This window comes from Centruroides sculpturatus, unplaced genomic scaffold, assembly GCF_000671375.1.
Source record: "Centruroides sculpturatus isolate CEXI.00-Female unplaced genomic scaffold, Cexi_2.0 scaffold753, whole genome shotgun sequence".
NCBI lineage: Eukaryota > Metazoa > Arthropoda > Arachnida > Scorpiones > Buthidae > Centruroides > Centruroides sculpturatus.
In genome coordinates this window covers 126,300-141,175 of record NW_019384876.1, presented here as the reverse complement: position 1 = coordinate 141,175, position 14,876 = coordinate 126,300, and the positions used below count along the sequence as shown (strand labels likewise).

At 33.1% G+C, this 14,876-nt stretch overlaps 1 protein-coding gene across 1 annotated transcript in view; it reads right to left on the bottom strand.

Moving 5' to 3' along the window:
* The window catches only part of LOC111630960 (sodium-dependent proline transporter-like), a 123,914-nt gene that overhangs the window by 34,506 nt on the left and 74,532 nt on the right, over positions 1-14,876 (bottom strand). Inside the window, exon 8 of the mRNA XM_023375127.1 lies at positions 11,268-11,371. Within this exon, the coding sequence (XP_023230895.1) occupies positions 11,268-11,371 (104 nt within the window). The remainder of the gene's footprint in view (positions 1-11,267; positions 11,372-14,876) is intronic.

Below are 14,876 nucleotides of genomic sequence, written 5' to 3'. Positions count from 1 at the left end.
TTTTGTTAATTAATAATAAATAATAATACCATCAAACTTGGTTTTTGAACTTAATTCGTTCCCAAAAGTTGTTCAAAAACTGAAACAATATAAAAGAAACAATATAAAATGGATTAATCCATTTCTGACACCCAAAAGAAAGCCTTTTTTACCTTTTTATCTGTATTTCATGCATAAAAATGCCTACAAATGCAATGTAATATTATCTATATCTATTCTATATATTAAAAGTAAAATGTTCTGTCATCTCTAACAAAAACCAAAACTGAAACCAACACTTTACAAAGAAATGGTATAAAGACTCAACTCTGACTGCCTGCATGAAATATAATCAAATCAATCAAGACCGGCAACAAGTACTTTACATTTAATAAAATTTAATAAGTGTTTTGCTGCCACCAGAGGATAATTTGTAACATTTTGCATGCCAAGATGGGGAAGTAGATTCCAGATAAAGACTCTGCTACAAATGTTATTTCCTGCTGGTGTATGAAGGGACAGAAAGGAAGAAAGACACTTTTAGAGTTCATCCATAAGAAGATTCTGGGAATATCGATTCTTGGTATTTCCGAGGTTAGATGGACAGGAAGAGGCGATATAAAAACAGAAGAAGGATTCAGATTCATATATTCAGGAGGAAAGGAACATGAACGAGGAGTTGGATTTATCCTTGATAGGAAAACATCATGTAAAATCGACGGATATTGGCAAATATCGGATAGAGTCATTGCCTTGAGGATCAAGATGAAACCAAGAGATATGTTGATTATCCAAACATACCTACCTACTACAGATCACACAGACGAAGAAGTAGAGGAAGTATATCAGCAAATAAACCAATGTCTTCAAGGAAAAGATAATAGAGATATTCTCCTAATAATGGGGGATATGAATGCAAAAGTTGGAAGAGGAAGAGAAGGAATTGTTATTGGCCCCTGGGGACTTGGAGAACGTAATGATAGAGGTGAAAGATTGATTGATTTCTGTAGGGAAAAGGGCTTGACTGTGATGAACACATGGTTCAAACATCACGAAAGAAGACTTTATACGTGGAAAGCCCCAGGATCAAGGGGAATCGAAGTTAGAAATCAAATAGATTTTATTTTGATTAATCATAGATACAGGAACACAATTACAAATATAAAAACATATCCAGGGGCGGATTGTGGCAGCGACCACAACCTCTTGCTCTCCGTGATCCGAGTTAAATTGAAGCACATAAAAAGAAATAGAAATGATAAAAGAATGAGAATTGATGATTTGAAGATTAACAACATTAGGGAAAAATATGAGAGTATGACTAATAATAGACTTCAAAATTTAAATTTGGAAGGAAATGTGGAAGAACTTTGGGAGAATATGAAAGGGGAAATTAAAGAAAGTGCTTACCAGGTTTTGGGAGAGGAGAGAAGAAAAGCAAGAAGACCTTGGATTACGAAAGAAGTGTTGGAGAAAATGGATGAAAGGAGAAGATGGAAAAGCGCAAATACATTAGATGCTAAAGAAAAATATAGAACAATCGATAAACAAGTGAAAAGTATGGCAAGAAAAGCTAAGGAAGATTGGCTAGACAGAATCTGTCATGAATTAGAAGAACATGAAGTGTCTCAAGATCTGAGAAAGGTCTATCAAAACATTAATTTAATCTCAGGAAAGAAAAGAAGAGTGAAAATTGGGGCAATAAAGGATGAGAATGGAGAAATTTTAATGCAGAAGGAAAGGCAATTAGTAAGATGGAATGAATATTTGACAAAACTTTATAAAACAGAGGATAACATGGAATGTAAACTGGAAGAGGAATATGACGATGATGAAACCCCTAAATTTCTGGAGGATGAAGTTGAGGCAGCCTTGAAAAAATTGAAGAATAAGAAGGCACCTGGAATTGATGGCTTGCATGGAGAATTGCTTAAGTCAATGGGTTTTGAGGGAAGAAGGATTATAAGTCATGTTCTTAATAAAATTCTTGCAGAACAACAACTACCCACAGACTTTACTAATTTAATATTTATACCTATACCCAAGATAGCAGGAACACTGGAATGCGACAAACATAGAATAATAAGTTTAATAAGCCATATGTCAAAAGTTTTAACTAATACTATCTATAGAAGAATAGAACCGAAAATTGAAGCAGAACTAAATGATACACAATTTGGTTTTAGAAAGAACAAAGGAACTAGAGAGGCCATTACATTAATTAGGCTTATTGGAGAAAAAATGATTGAAAAAAACAGAGATCTTTATCTGTGCTTTGTGGACTATGAAAAGGCGTTTGACAATGTTAACCACACAATTTTATTTGAAATACTTCAAAAAATTGGAATAGATAAAGGGATAATTAAAATTATTCTCTTTTTATACAAAAATCAGAAAGCAATAATAAAAATTGATGAGAAAGAATCCAACTGGATAAGGGTGGAAAAAGGAGTGAGACAGGGATGCGGACTTTCACCACTGTTATTTAATATTTACAGTGAGTGGATGATGCGAGAAGCACTTGAGGATTTTAACGAAGGAGTGAAAATCAATGGATGCTTAATAAACAACATAAGATACGCTGACGACATAGTCCTGCTGAGTGAAAGTAAAGAGGGATTACAGAAAATTCTGAATCGACTGTTCAAAACTGGATTGGAGAAATTCCATATGAAAATAAATGAAAAGAAGACAAAAGTAATGAAGGTTTCAAAGAAGGAAGATATGGAGGAATTCCAGATCATTCTGGGAAATAAGGAACTTGAAAGGGTTAAAAAGTTTGAATACCTGGGAAGCTGGATAACAAGTGATAATAGATGTAAAATGGAAATTAAAAGCAGAATTAATAAAGCAAAAGCTGCCTTTTATCAGATCTATCATATATTAACAAACAGAGGCCTTAACATAAAACTGAAAATAAAAATCCTAAGGACAATGATCTGGAGTGTACTAACATACGGATGTGAGGCATGGACTCTTACGCATGAAATGATGGAAAGAATTAACTCATTTGAAATGTGGTGCTTGAGAAAGATGCAAAGAATAAGTTGGACGGAGAAAATAACAAATGAGGAAGTTTTGGACAGGCTGGGCTTGAGGAGAAGGTTGCTTATAAATATCCAACAAAGAAAGGTACGATATGCTGGACATTTGGCTAGAGGATCAGGAGGACAACTACTAAAAACGGTCATTGAGGGACTGGTGGAGGGGACAAGATCTAGAGGAAGACCCCGAAAGACTTGGAGAGATAACATCAAAGACTGGACTGGAAAGGATTTAAGAGAAGCCTGGAATAGAAAAACATGGAGAGGAATAGTTCATCAAATGCAACCCTCTGTAGAGAGGATGCCACTGGATAGATAGATAGACCCCATAAGAAATTTGTAATGTTTTCCAAATTTATAACAAGTACTTTATCCATACTTTCCAAAATATTATGTTTAAAATTGAAATCAAATGAATTGAATTTTAATATGAATAAATTAATTAATTTTAGTTTCAGTTTTGGTGTAGAGGACAGAGTTTTAATTATTACTTTATTATTTTTAAATTTAATTATTATTTTTAGTTTTAATTAACTGGCTATGCACTTTTAATATACATTAATTATTATTATAATAATATATTAATAAATTTTTGTTATTTAATTTAACTTAAGCATATTTAAAAATGAATTCTTGGATGCCATTTATATGTGAATGTCAATTAACATGGCTTTTATTAATTAATTTGATTTAGATTCAATTGCAATGTGTACCAAAAAACAGCAATGGTATATTTCTCATATGTGCATTGAAATCCAATTTAAATGGCAATGTTATCAATGGTTTGCATCATAACATCTTGGCATCCACTAACTTCTGAATTGGTAGTCCTGTCATTGATTGGTTGGACCACTGACTTTAACATTATAAGTATAGAAAGGTGACCATCTGTGTGTCTCTAATCCACTGATTCTCAACCTTTTTTTCATCACAGTACACTTTTAATAATTTAAAAATTTGGTGGCACACACAATTACTTCGGTAAGTACTGCAGGACAACCAGTGATGTCATAACAGTGATTTTTAAATGCAGTTGGTTATTTGGGTCACATTTTCTAAATGCCTTGGTAACTACCAGCAGTTACTGGTAACACCAGTTACAATTTCCAAATGTGCTCTAGGAAGATAGAACCAATTAAACTACTTGTCTGACATCGCTTATGTATGGACATTCGCAGTGGTGGCATACTTCAAAAATCTCATGGCACACTAAAGTGTCACAGCACAAGTATCACTGCTCTAATCTGTTGAGAATCACTGCTCTAAACTGTGGCCAGCTCTTGCCAAGTATGGGCAAATATGAGTTCAAAATTTTGTTCATGAACTGAACTGTTTGAAAAGTGAGGCATTTGAAACCAGAGGTTTGACTGTAATAGAAATAAAGTGCAGGTAAAAAGCATGTGTCCAGTGAGAATCTCACAGGTTGCCAGATAGGTTTTACAAAAAGTAAAGCAGAATAACAACTAACTTCTAAACACCAATACCGGTGCATTTTCTCCAAAAAAATATACAATATCACAAACGTTTTCGAACAAAAAGTTCTTCCTCAGGTGAGAAACAAACGAAAAACAGGTGGATGGAGGCGATTTATATATACAAAACTGCCCAAAATAATAAGTGTATTAACAGTAAGGAGGAGTTATCTTTATCCGTAGCGTGGCAAGCATTTATATATGATGGATGTTAATAGAGAGATTTTTTACTTCTGAGGAAGGCGCATGCGCAACGATGTCGTCAACCACACGAGGTTTTTTCGAATCGTTTTACGGAGCTCTTTCAGAAAGTGTTCCATCAAATTTTATTCAATTTTTCATCCGTTTCTCACCTGAGGAAAAACTTTATGTTCGAAAACGTTTGTGATATTGTATATTTTTTTGGAGAAAACGCACCAGTATTGGTTTTTAGAGGTTAGTTGTTATATATCAGTGTGCTGTTGATGTTTTATAGTAAAGCAGAATTTCTTGAAATGTGTGAAAATTATTTTTAAAGTGGCCTAAAAAGTAGTAAGTCACCCAAATGTAGTACAGTAATACCTCGACTTATGCTACCCCGACTTACGCGAACCCAGAGTTACGCGATTTTCAAATCTCGTCGATTCGTCTTTTGTTTGAGCGCCACGCAGCTCTTGATTACTCACTCCCCCCACACTATTCTTAGGCTTACATGTTCGGATGTGTCACGAGGAATCGACACATAGCTACAATTTATTTTGTGTTATTTAATTCTGTGTTTGTTATATCTACAGAGACTCGAGAGACTCTACGTGGTGATTTCTTGTAACCGTGAATGAATCAAAAGACGAGATAAGATTAACGAGAACATTTATTATCTTACATACATCCGACTTGGATTTTAGACAAATTGCGAAATTATACCCCGACTTATGCGAATTCGACTTATGCGGTTATCGCTCGGTCCCACCTATCGCGTAAGTTCGGGGTATCACTGTAGTCTAGAGCCCTACAAATATCTCAATCTGCTACTTGTAGACCAATCTTGCAATCCCAAAAACAAGCTGTATTTTATGAGATAAGATAGGTCCCTGATTTCCTGTCCCCCGATCTGTCCCCGATTTCCTGGGAGTGTCCCTGTTTTTGACCCTCTGTCCCCAACAAGGAAGTGTCCCCAGTTTTGTCTCTGGAAAGGAGACCCATCCTCATTTATCCCTGTTTTTTTGTTTTCTTGTGGTTACTATACTATTGTAGTTGTCAGTTTTTCCACCAGAGGATGTGTTTAATGTCTTCAAGGTTGCGGGTAATTTTTTATAAAGTAACAAATTTTTTGAGGAAATGTGAAAAAGCAGCCAAATTTTAAAATGTGGACAAAAAATATAGCTAAAAAGCACCAAAAGTAAATAGTTATAAACCTTATTGGAGGAAAGCTCTCTGATTGAAGTGAATGAGCTCAATCAAAATTAAAATGTTTAGGTCTCAGTCATGCACATGTACTGTACTGTACAGTTATTTGACAGTACTTATACACATAGGCTGCTACTGTACCCTAAAAAGTAACAACTGACATGTGCCAGATTTGCTAAAAAAAATCTAGTTACTCTAGATAAGAGAAATAAAAGACAGACATTTTTGGGTATCATCTTACACTTGGACTTACTGCAAAAGCAAAGCCAAGAAGATTAGAGTTGTTATTGGTCTAGTGTAGGGATCGGCAACCTTTTGAGCCGGAAGAGCCAAAAATTACAATTTACAAAATTTAAACGTTTTTAAAGAGCCACAAAATTTTTTCTTGCCAACAATAAATAGTACTCGCATAAATAAAGTTTTCTGATAAAAAAAAACTAATCTATTTATTCAGAATTGTCTTGCGTCGAAAGCGAATTAAACCTCATAGAAACATCCGACGACGGCGTCATTCGAGAGCTTCCGACGGACTGACGACAGTGACGACATGTGTCACGGGGGAGTGGTGCGATGAAAAGCGAGTACAAGTGGCTGAGAGATAGAATCGGTGCAGAATCCTCGTTAATCGATTCAGAACGATTTTTAAATGTTTTTTTAATAAAATAAATAATATTTGCGTATGGAACTAAAGAGCCGCATCTGGCTCGCGAGCCGCAGGTTGCCGACCCCTGACTTAGACTGAAAGATGTCTTATCAAAAGCTTCCAGTCAAAGAATGTATCAGGAAACACATTACTTCCTGTTTTTGCAGTACTTTCGTAAATACGTAAATAATAAGTATATATTCGTTTATATAATAGGGTAATAATCGATTATTATAGTCTACTTTTATTACAATAGTGCAAATAACATATATATAGGATCAAATATACATCATCAATACTAAAAAGTGCATTGACCTAGATCAGTTTTTCTCAACCTCTAACGAATCGTCGCCCCNTTAAACTACACTTGATGCAGTAAGTGTAGTATAGTCTATAACAATAAGGTTATTATTTTTTACTTTACAAAACAAATTTGGTCTGGCAGTCATCTGGCATATTATTTTAAAAATATATTTTAAGTTTCATAACATGCTGAAGAAGCTTGAATGTAACAAGCAGAAGTACTTATTAAATGTTTTATTTTGAATTTGTGAAACTTATAAGTTTCAACACCAATATACCTACTTATAAATTAATTTTATTTTACAAAACAAACTATAGTAGAGCATAGATTATCCGACTCAATTGGGGACTCAGGTTGGTCGGATAACCGAAAAGAAGGGAAAAAATACATTATTAGTATAGTATATTAGGATAGTATATCCCATGTAATTAGTTTATTAGTATATCGCTATTAACCAACTTCGCGTTGAATTTTCATCAATGTTTAGCCTAACAAATTTTTTTTTTAAAATAATAAACGTCACTATTGTATCATTAAAGATTATTTTAAAATTATTTTATTGCTCACAAAACAACCACTCATAATTAGAAAATTGAGTCTCGTTTAAATACTGGCCTCCCTTCAATGGTCGAGCCATTGATGCCAGCTAAAACACGCAAAAATTTAACAAAAATAATATTAAAGTAGCCAAGACATAGCCAAATATTGTAATGCCACATCACTAGCGGACATTTGAAATTTGCCGACTAGAACTGTCAGTTAACAGATGTGACGGTTAATTGGGGGTCGGATAATCGATGCTCTACTGTATATAAGTATACAGTTGTTCATTCAACATACAAAAGTAATAGAACTACAGTACTATACACATAAATTTACTAATAATAACAAATATTATTAGCAAATTTATATATAAATATAAATAATATAATATAAATTTATTTTAATAATAAAAATAATAATAAATATTATTATTATCCTTAATTATGTAAATTATTATTTTTGATATCTGAACAAGGCTAATAAAATAAGTAAAAAATGTTGACTTTTGCTGCTTATAAAGTAAAACCTGAATAAAATGAAAAATCTTCAGAGTGGAGTAATTTACTACAAACTGGAAACCTATTCAAAATAGAAACAGAAAAGGGTTTTGGGTATAAAGAGGAAAATTCCATTTATAATTTTAATTATAAGTGAAATTTTCCTGGACAAATAATTAAAATCACCTTCAGATGTAATGGTCACTGCAGAGCATAAACTATATTTTGAGAATAATTTTGAAGCTTTTTGGAGAAATGAAAATCATGTGACAAGGGGACATACAAACACCTTTATTAAAATTAGCCAGAAGAAGAAGCAAACAAATGTTTAGTCTTGAAAATCTGATTCTAGAGACTAAGCATTCATTCATTAAGCAAGATATTACATTTTTTGCTTAATGAGAATAAGATAACACCATGCTGCCAGTTTACCTTGTTAGTAATAATTATAACTTCACTAGTACTTACTATTCATCTACAGTTTGATTCATTAATTGTTAACAATATTAACAATTCCTCAAGAAGCCAGATCACAAAATAACTTGTTCTCATATAATCATCTCAAAACCTGATGCTATTAATCTGTGGCAGTTAGCAACATGGTGCTTGATGTGATGTCAGGACTAGGGCTAACTCACTTTTCTCTTTTCTGGGTTAACATGCTTCTGTTTAGACTTTCACCTCACTGTGCACTCCGAACATTGTTTCCACAGTCGATGTAATTGTAACCCTTGTATATATTTCTGTAAAATGACCTCGTGACAATGACCGTTGGACTCCTTTGCTGTCTGGTATCATTCCTTCAGCACAACAACACTACTTGTGGATGTAATCGGTGACTGACTTAATCGATTTTCTTCTCAAGAAGAATGGCTTAGTGGCCTCCTCAAATCAAAGCAAAATGATCACCACAATGTATCAGGCTATTTTTTGCTACTATTAATAATTAGATTTTAAGTAATTTGGTATTAGAGATAGATGTTAGGCACATGTCATAGTGACCAATGAATATAGTTGCTAGTGATGTGCCGAATCGTTAAAAATATATATCCGCGGATACGAATACGGATATGGATCATTAGTGTCTAGATCCGCGGATACAGATACGGATCTCTACTTTCGTACTCAGTCGGCACCGGTGCGTGTGACCTTGAACCGATAGTTGACGCTTTGCGTAAGTAACGCAATGTGTTTTGACTTGCACTGCGCGTGTTTTTGTTTATAGTGTGAAAGCATGCTAAATTAGAATTCACCACAAAGGCAGACAGGATAAAGTAACAAAAGTTGATGTAATTTTCCAATTAAGCTATTTCGCATCTTTATACAGATTCTATTTCGGGGGATTCCAACTTCACGGTACAAACAGTAGCATGCGAAATTACAGCGATAATAATAGTTCGCTGTATCCAAAGCACGTGTACAATACAGATCCCGATCGCTATGATATAACCAACCTTAAAACTAACCTTAAACACTAACTTAACACTAATAACAGAAAAATGGATAGAATTAAGATGACAGAAAAAATGGTAGATAAGATAGAAATAGGGATATCGAGGGTTCCGTCCCTTTTTTCGGCTTGTTTCTTTATGCGTACTATTGGGTGGGATAACACACGTCCTTCTCCTATAACTGGCCACTTCTCTTCTACAATAATTAGGATTTTTTTCTTCCACAGTCGTCAATACGACCTTAAAACATGATCTTTTTTCTGAACTTATTTCTGAACTATCCGGTCATTGAGAATACGACTCCCAGTATTCTCATCTCGTCCGTACACTCTGCCGTCCGGTTTACGAATGACCTGCTACATCACTTCTCTTTTTTCTCCGGCTCCTCAAATTTCTAGGAACTGCTCATCCCACCCAAGGGACAGGGAATAGATAAGAAAGTTCTAGAAGAAAATAGAATAGAACAAAGGGTAGAAAGAAGAAACGAAACTAAACTAAAATTAATATTTACAAAAATATAGCGTACCGCCACAATAATTTAGTGCAGTGTTTTCCAACCTTTTTTGTGCTATGCCCCACCTAAGCCTTTCTAAAATTCTTATGTCTCCCTAACATATACAGTGGCTATAAGGTTAACTTAAACTCTGGACAAGTCCATTTTCAAATTGCCCTCCTTAGCAATCCAATTTCCCCCTGTGGGGCGTAGGCCCCATGTTGGGAAACACTGGTTTGTGGCTAGTGTGACACGAGATAGTGTAAATTACGTTTGTGTTTTTGGAGAGTGTTGAGTTAAATTAAAATAAAAACAATGTCGACAAAAAAAGTTTAGTAGTGTAATATGGAAATATTTTACGATAGTAAACGGCGAATGTGCTATTGCTACCTATCTTTAAAATTTCATATAAGTAATGAAATTCATTAAGATAAAAGATCCGTTAAAAGTAACGGATACGGATACGGATCTTTTTTTCCCTCGGATATCCGCGGATACGGATACGGATACAGATATCCGGCACATCACTAGACTAATAGTCGCCAAGGGCGATCATGTGGCAGTGGTGAGAGACGAGTATAGTCGTCCAAGGTCATCGAGGGGTATCGCCAAAAACTAGCCTATAACTACCACAGAAAATAATTCAGATAAAAAATGAATTATGTAACAATAAAAAAAGACTTTACTTTACCAGACATAACAGTTTACAAAATCCTTTTTCGATAAAGTAATGAGAAATAATGATTCAAAAAATACTTTTTAAATTTTCGACGTTTATACTCCACAACCTGGAGTAGAAACCTGTTTGACTAGTCCACCGTTGAAAGGTTAATCTCTTATTGAAATAGATAATTATAATAAAAATTTAATATTTTATTAAATAACTTGTTCTCTGTATTACTATGATACAGTTATAATTCCTGACAGTAAAGATACTGATTTTTTGTTTTCAAAATTTTTTTACTCATGTAATGGTGTGTCATTTACATTTATTTTTATCTGATAAACTTTAAAAATTGGGAAAAAAATTTGATATGGTGCAATTTACACAGGTTTTACTGTATTGTATTTAGAAATATACATTACCGATGTTTTACGTTTAGAATAAATATTACTTTTTAATAAAAATAAAGTAGAATACTTAAATCTAACCATTTTTCAGCTACAGAATTTCCAGCAAGATTTCCAGAAAGATTCAGATGACAAATGTACAGGGCTAATTATCACCAAACATCAAACCAGTTTTTCTTTATTTAACTCAAGTGTTATGATTTAAGTTGAAATTGTCAAATGCAACTGATTAGAATAAAACTACACCTGTAAATTCTGCTTTGAAAACATTTTAAAATGGTGTCATTGATACATTTTTTTACTGTTTTATAAAAATTATCATATATGTTCCTAAATCTGAAAATAATTCATATTTATAGTTTATATAAAAATCACTTCACTTACTTGTAACAGTTATTGTGAAACTTATTATAAGATGAAAGAGTTATCAATCCACCCCAAGCAGGACTTAAAGCAAAAAATATTTGCACTGCTGCATCTCCCCAAACCTATTATAAAATATAAATGTAATTATTAATAAACTGTAAAATGATAAATTTAAAATTTTTGAAGTATTTCTTAAAAATTTTCTGACATCAAAAGTAAGGATGCACCGATTAATCGGTAAGTAATCAGTAATCGGTCACTTAGCTGATTAATCGGTATCGGCCATTTCCCCGATTAATTGGTTTTGATAATCAGCCAATTTTACATTTTGGTATTTTTGTTAGAATGTTACGTACAATGCTAGTAATAAAACCTAATAAATTTCTATTATATATTTATTATTTATTACATGACAAACTGAACATTAAAAAAATTTTACAATTCAAATTATTCCTTTCATCGATACATATTATAAGTATAATATAACGTATAATACTGTATAAAGTATAAACTTTAAATAAAAAAGAGAGTATTGAATATGTTAAGAAGAGAAATTAAATTTTTATTTGTTTTATAAGTTTAAACTTTAAACTTATAAAACAAATAAAAATTTAATATTCAAACTGTAAAAGTGTACCCTTAAATTGTAATGCAAAAACATGAGAATTCACCATTTTCAGGGCATAACCTATTTTTTGCCAGCTCATAAATGTTAATGTCTCCAGTACTGAAAATTTTTTCACTTTCAATGGAAGATACTGGGGCACTTAAATATTTCATAGCTAGTTTGCTCAAATTAGGAAAAAGTTCTTTTAAACTTTTCCACCACAAAAATAGGTCACTATGTCTTTGTTTAAAGGGTAAATATAAATATGTTTCTAATTCTTGATCGAAACGTTTGTTCGTCTCTTTCGTTTTTTTTCTTTCTTTTTAAAAACATGCTATTCTTCATTCTTTTGTTTACCAGAAGCTAATTCATCAAATAAATCAGAAAAACTTAGAGATTCACCTCCATCTTGATCACCTCCAGAAGTAGAAGCTTCAGAATTTAATTCTTATTGAGATTTCCTCTAGCATATCCTCTTTTTGAAATTTCATTTTGAATCTAATAAAAATGACAAGCATAAAGATTTGTTTTCTATATATGCTGTAAATCTTTTTTTTATTGAATTTTCTAGTTCTTCTGTTGTGGTATTAATCCACTAAAGGAACTACTGATCTTTGCTTTTGATAAGAATAATTTCAGTCTCTATTGTGAGAATTATTGAAGATGAAGTGGCTTCTCGTTTGCTGGCTTTTCACAGTAATTTCTTTGAGTGGTTTTACAAGTAGAACAATTTTTTCAACGAGAGACCACTGATATGGGCTCAACGTAAGAATTTTATTATTTATAGTATATGTGACAAAGGCCTTTTGCTGTTCCAACATGTAGTATGTAGAATTCCAGCAAGTAGGAACATCTTGAATTAATTTGTGTTTCTGCAAACCTAACTTTTCTTGCAAATTTTCCAATTTGATTACAGCTACAGCAGAATGATTAACATGTGTGACAATATTTCTATTAACTGTGATTATAGTTTTCACATCTTGTTCAGAAAATATGCATTCGTTTAGTGTCAGCTGCAGCATATATATAAAGCATGATAATGCTTCTAAGTTGCAATTCCTAATTCAAGCTACCAGATTTGCTGCAGAATCTCTTAGTACTAAGAATATCTTATCACTTGTCAACTTATACTGTTCAAGAACAATTTTGAACTGTTCACTGATTCGTGTAGCTGTGTGGGAACCTTCAAAGGAAACAATTTGGAAAACAGCTCTCTCCTGTTGAAAATCATCATTCAACCAGTGGGCTGCTACACTTAAAAAAGGAAAATTGTTTGTAGTTGCTGTCCAAATATCAGCGGTTAAAGAAATATATTTTGTTTCTGTTAAACACAGAAACACTTCAGCTTTTTAAACAATGTCGAAGTTTCCATGCGTCAACAATTAAGTGTTGAGATTTATTTTAGAAACAAAGGAAGAGATTGTTGATTTTGCGAGGATATTCAATTATCTCTTGTTTACCTGACCTGAGGGAGATGGAAATACCAGGTGGAGAAAAATGGGTTTTTCCACATTATAATTAACTGTATAATTAACTCCACGATCTCACACTATTAATGCAATAAATTATTAACACTAATCGGCCAATTAATCGGTAATTGGTCATTTTGCTTATCGGTGCATCCTTAATCAAAAGTTTTCCATTTTGCATAAAATTATTAAATTCATTGGCATTATTTTCTCTGTTTTTGACACTCTTTGCCCTATTAGCACTAAGAGGGCTTTTTTTCTATGCCATGAAAAATTCCTGAGATTGCTTACTAAGATTTGATTCTGGGTCACTGTTGCATAGACTGATGCCTTAACCATTACCTTGGCCATCAAATTTATATTATAAATATTTAGTTAAATAAATTTGTAATTTTTCAATAAAACACTTTCACAAATAGAATCATTTTTTAATAATGAGAAACATTATATTTCTTCATTCATTCCAATTGGTTATTCTGTCAGCTCTAACTTGGCACCCATAAACAAAATTTTGGTTACACACTTGCCAGACAACTAAAGGAAAGATAAGCATAGTAACTGGCATACAGGTAGCTTCTCTCCTGGTCATTATGCTAGGGGCAATGACATTATTTTAAGTGTTAAACATCTTTCCATTGTGCAATTACTACATACTGATAAAGAGAAGGTAAAATAAATAAATAATATATATAGGCAAGAATGTATAGGGTTCAAAAGAAAGTCAGTACATCTCTATAACTTTTAAACCACCTGTTGTAGAACCAGGGAAGTAATTGGCACCTACAAGAAAGTGTGGCTACAAGCCATAATTGTATAGTTATAATTCATATTTTCTTTATATATTTTCCTTTGTCTTCCTTTTCTATTGTCTTTCTGGAAGTTTCTTCCCTCTTTTGTTTAACGGTGGAACAGCGGGGGACCCCTGTGAAACAAAAGGGGAAGATGTGACCCTCAGGGTAAAAAGGGGTACAGGAGGGCATTCTGGTAGAGAGTACGAGACGGAAAAGGACGTGTGAAGCAAGCTCTTGGAGGTATTGGAACCGAGTGGAAACCAGAACGAACTTTAGGAAGAGAAAAGAAAACGGAGGAGAACGAATACTGGGAAGGTTGCTTTCATTCGTTCTAAAGTGTCTAGTGAAATCAGAAAGTCCGTCGGAAAGAACTTTTCATTCCCCGTGAAACACGCCGGAAACATTTGGGTACCCAACTTCCTTTGTCTTTCACCTTTATCTCTTAGTTTCTGTCTTGTCTAAAATCTAGTTTTCACTTTTAGTATATAATCATTAGCCGTAAGTTTAGCCCTAAGATTTGAGTGTATAGTTTATTAGTAGAATAGTTATTAAAAGTAAGGAATTGTCGAATTATTTAATTTTGTTTGTTGAGTCTATGTTGTTAATATTAAGATATATTGTCCAGGGATAGAGATAATAGCTGGCATCTTAAAAATATTTCCTGTACTCTGTACGCGAATAAAAGACCTTTATATTGTAAAAATTGTGTCTCTTTGTTAACGGTATTCGCGATCTTCACAATAGCGTCCGCGACAGGATG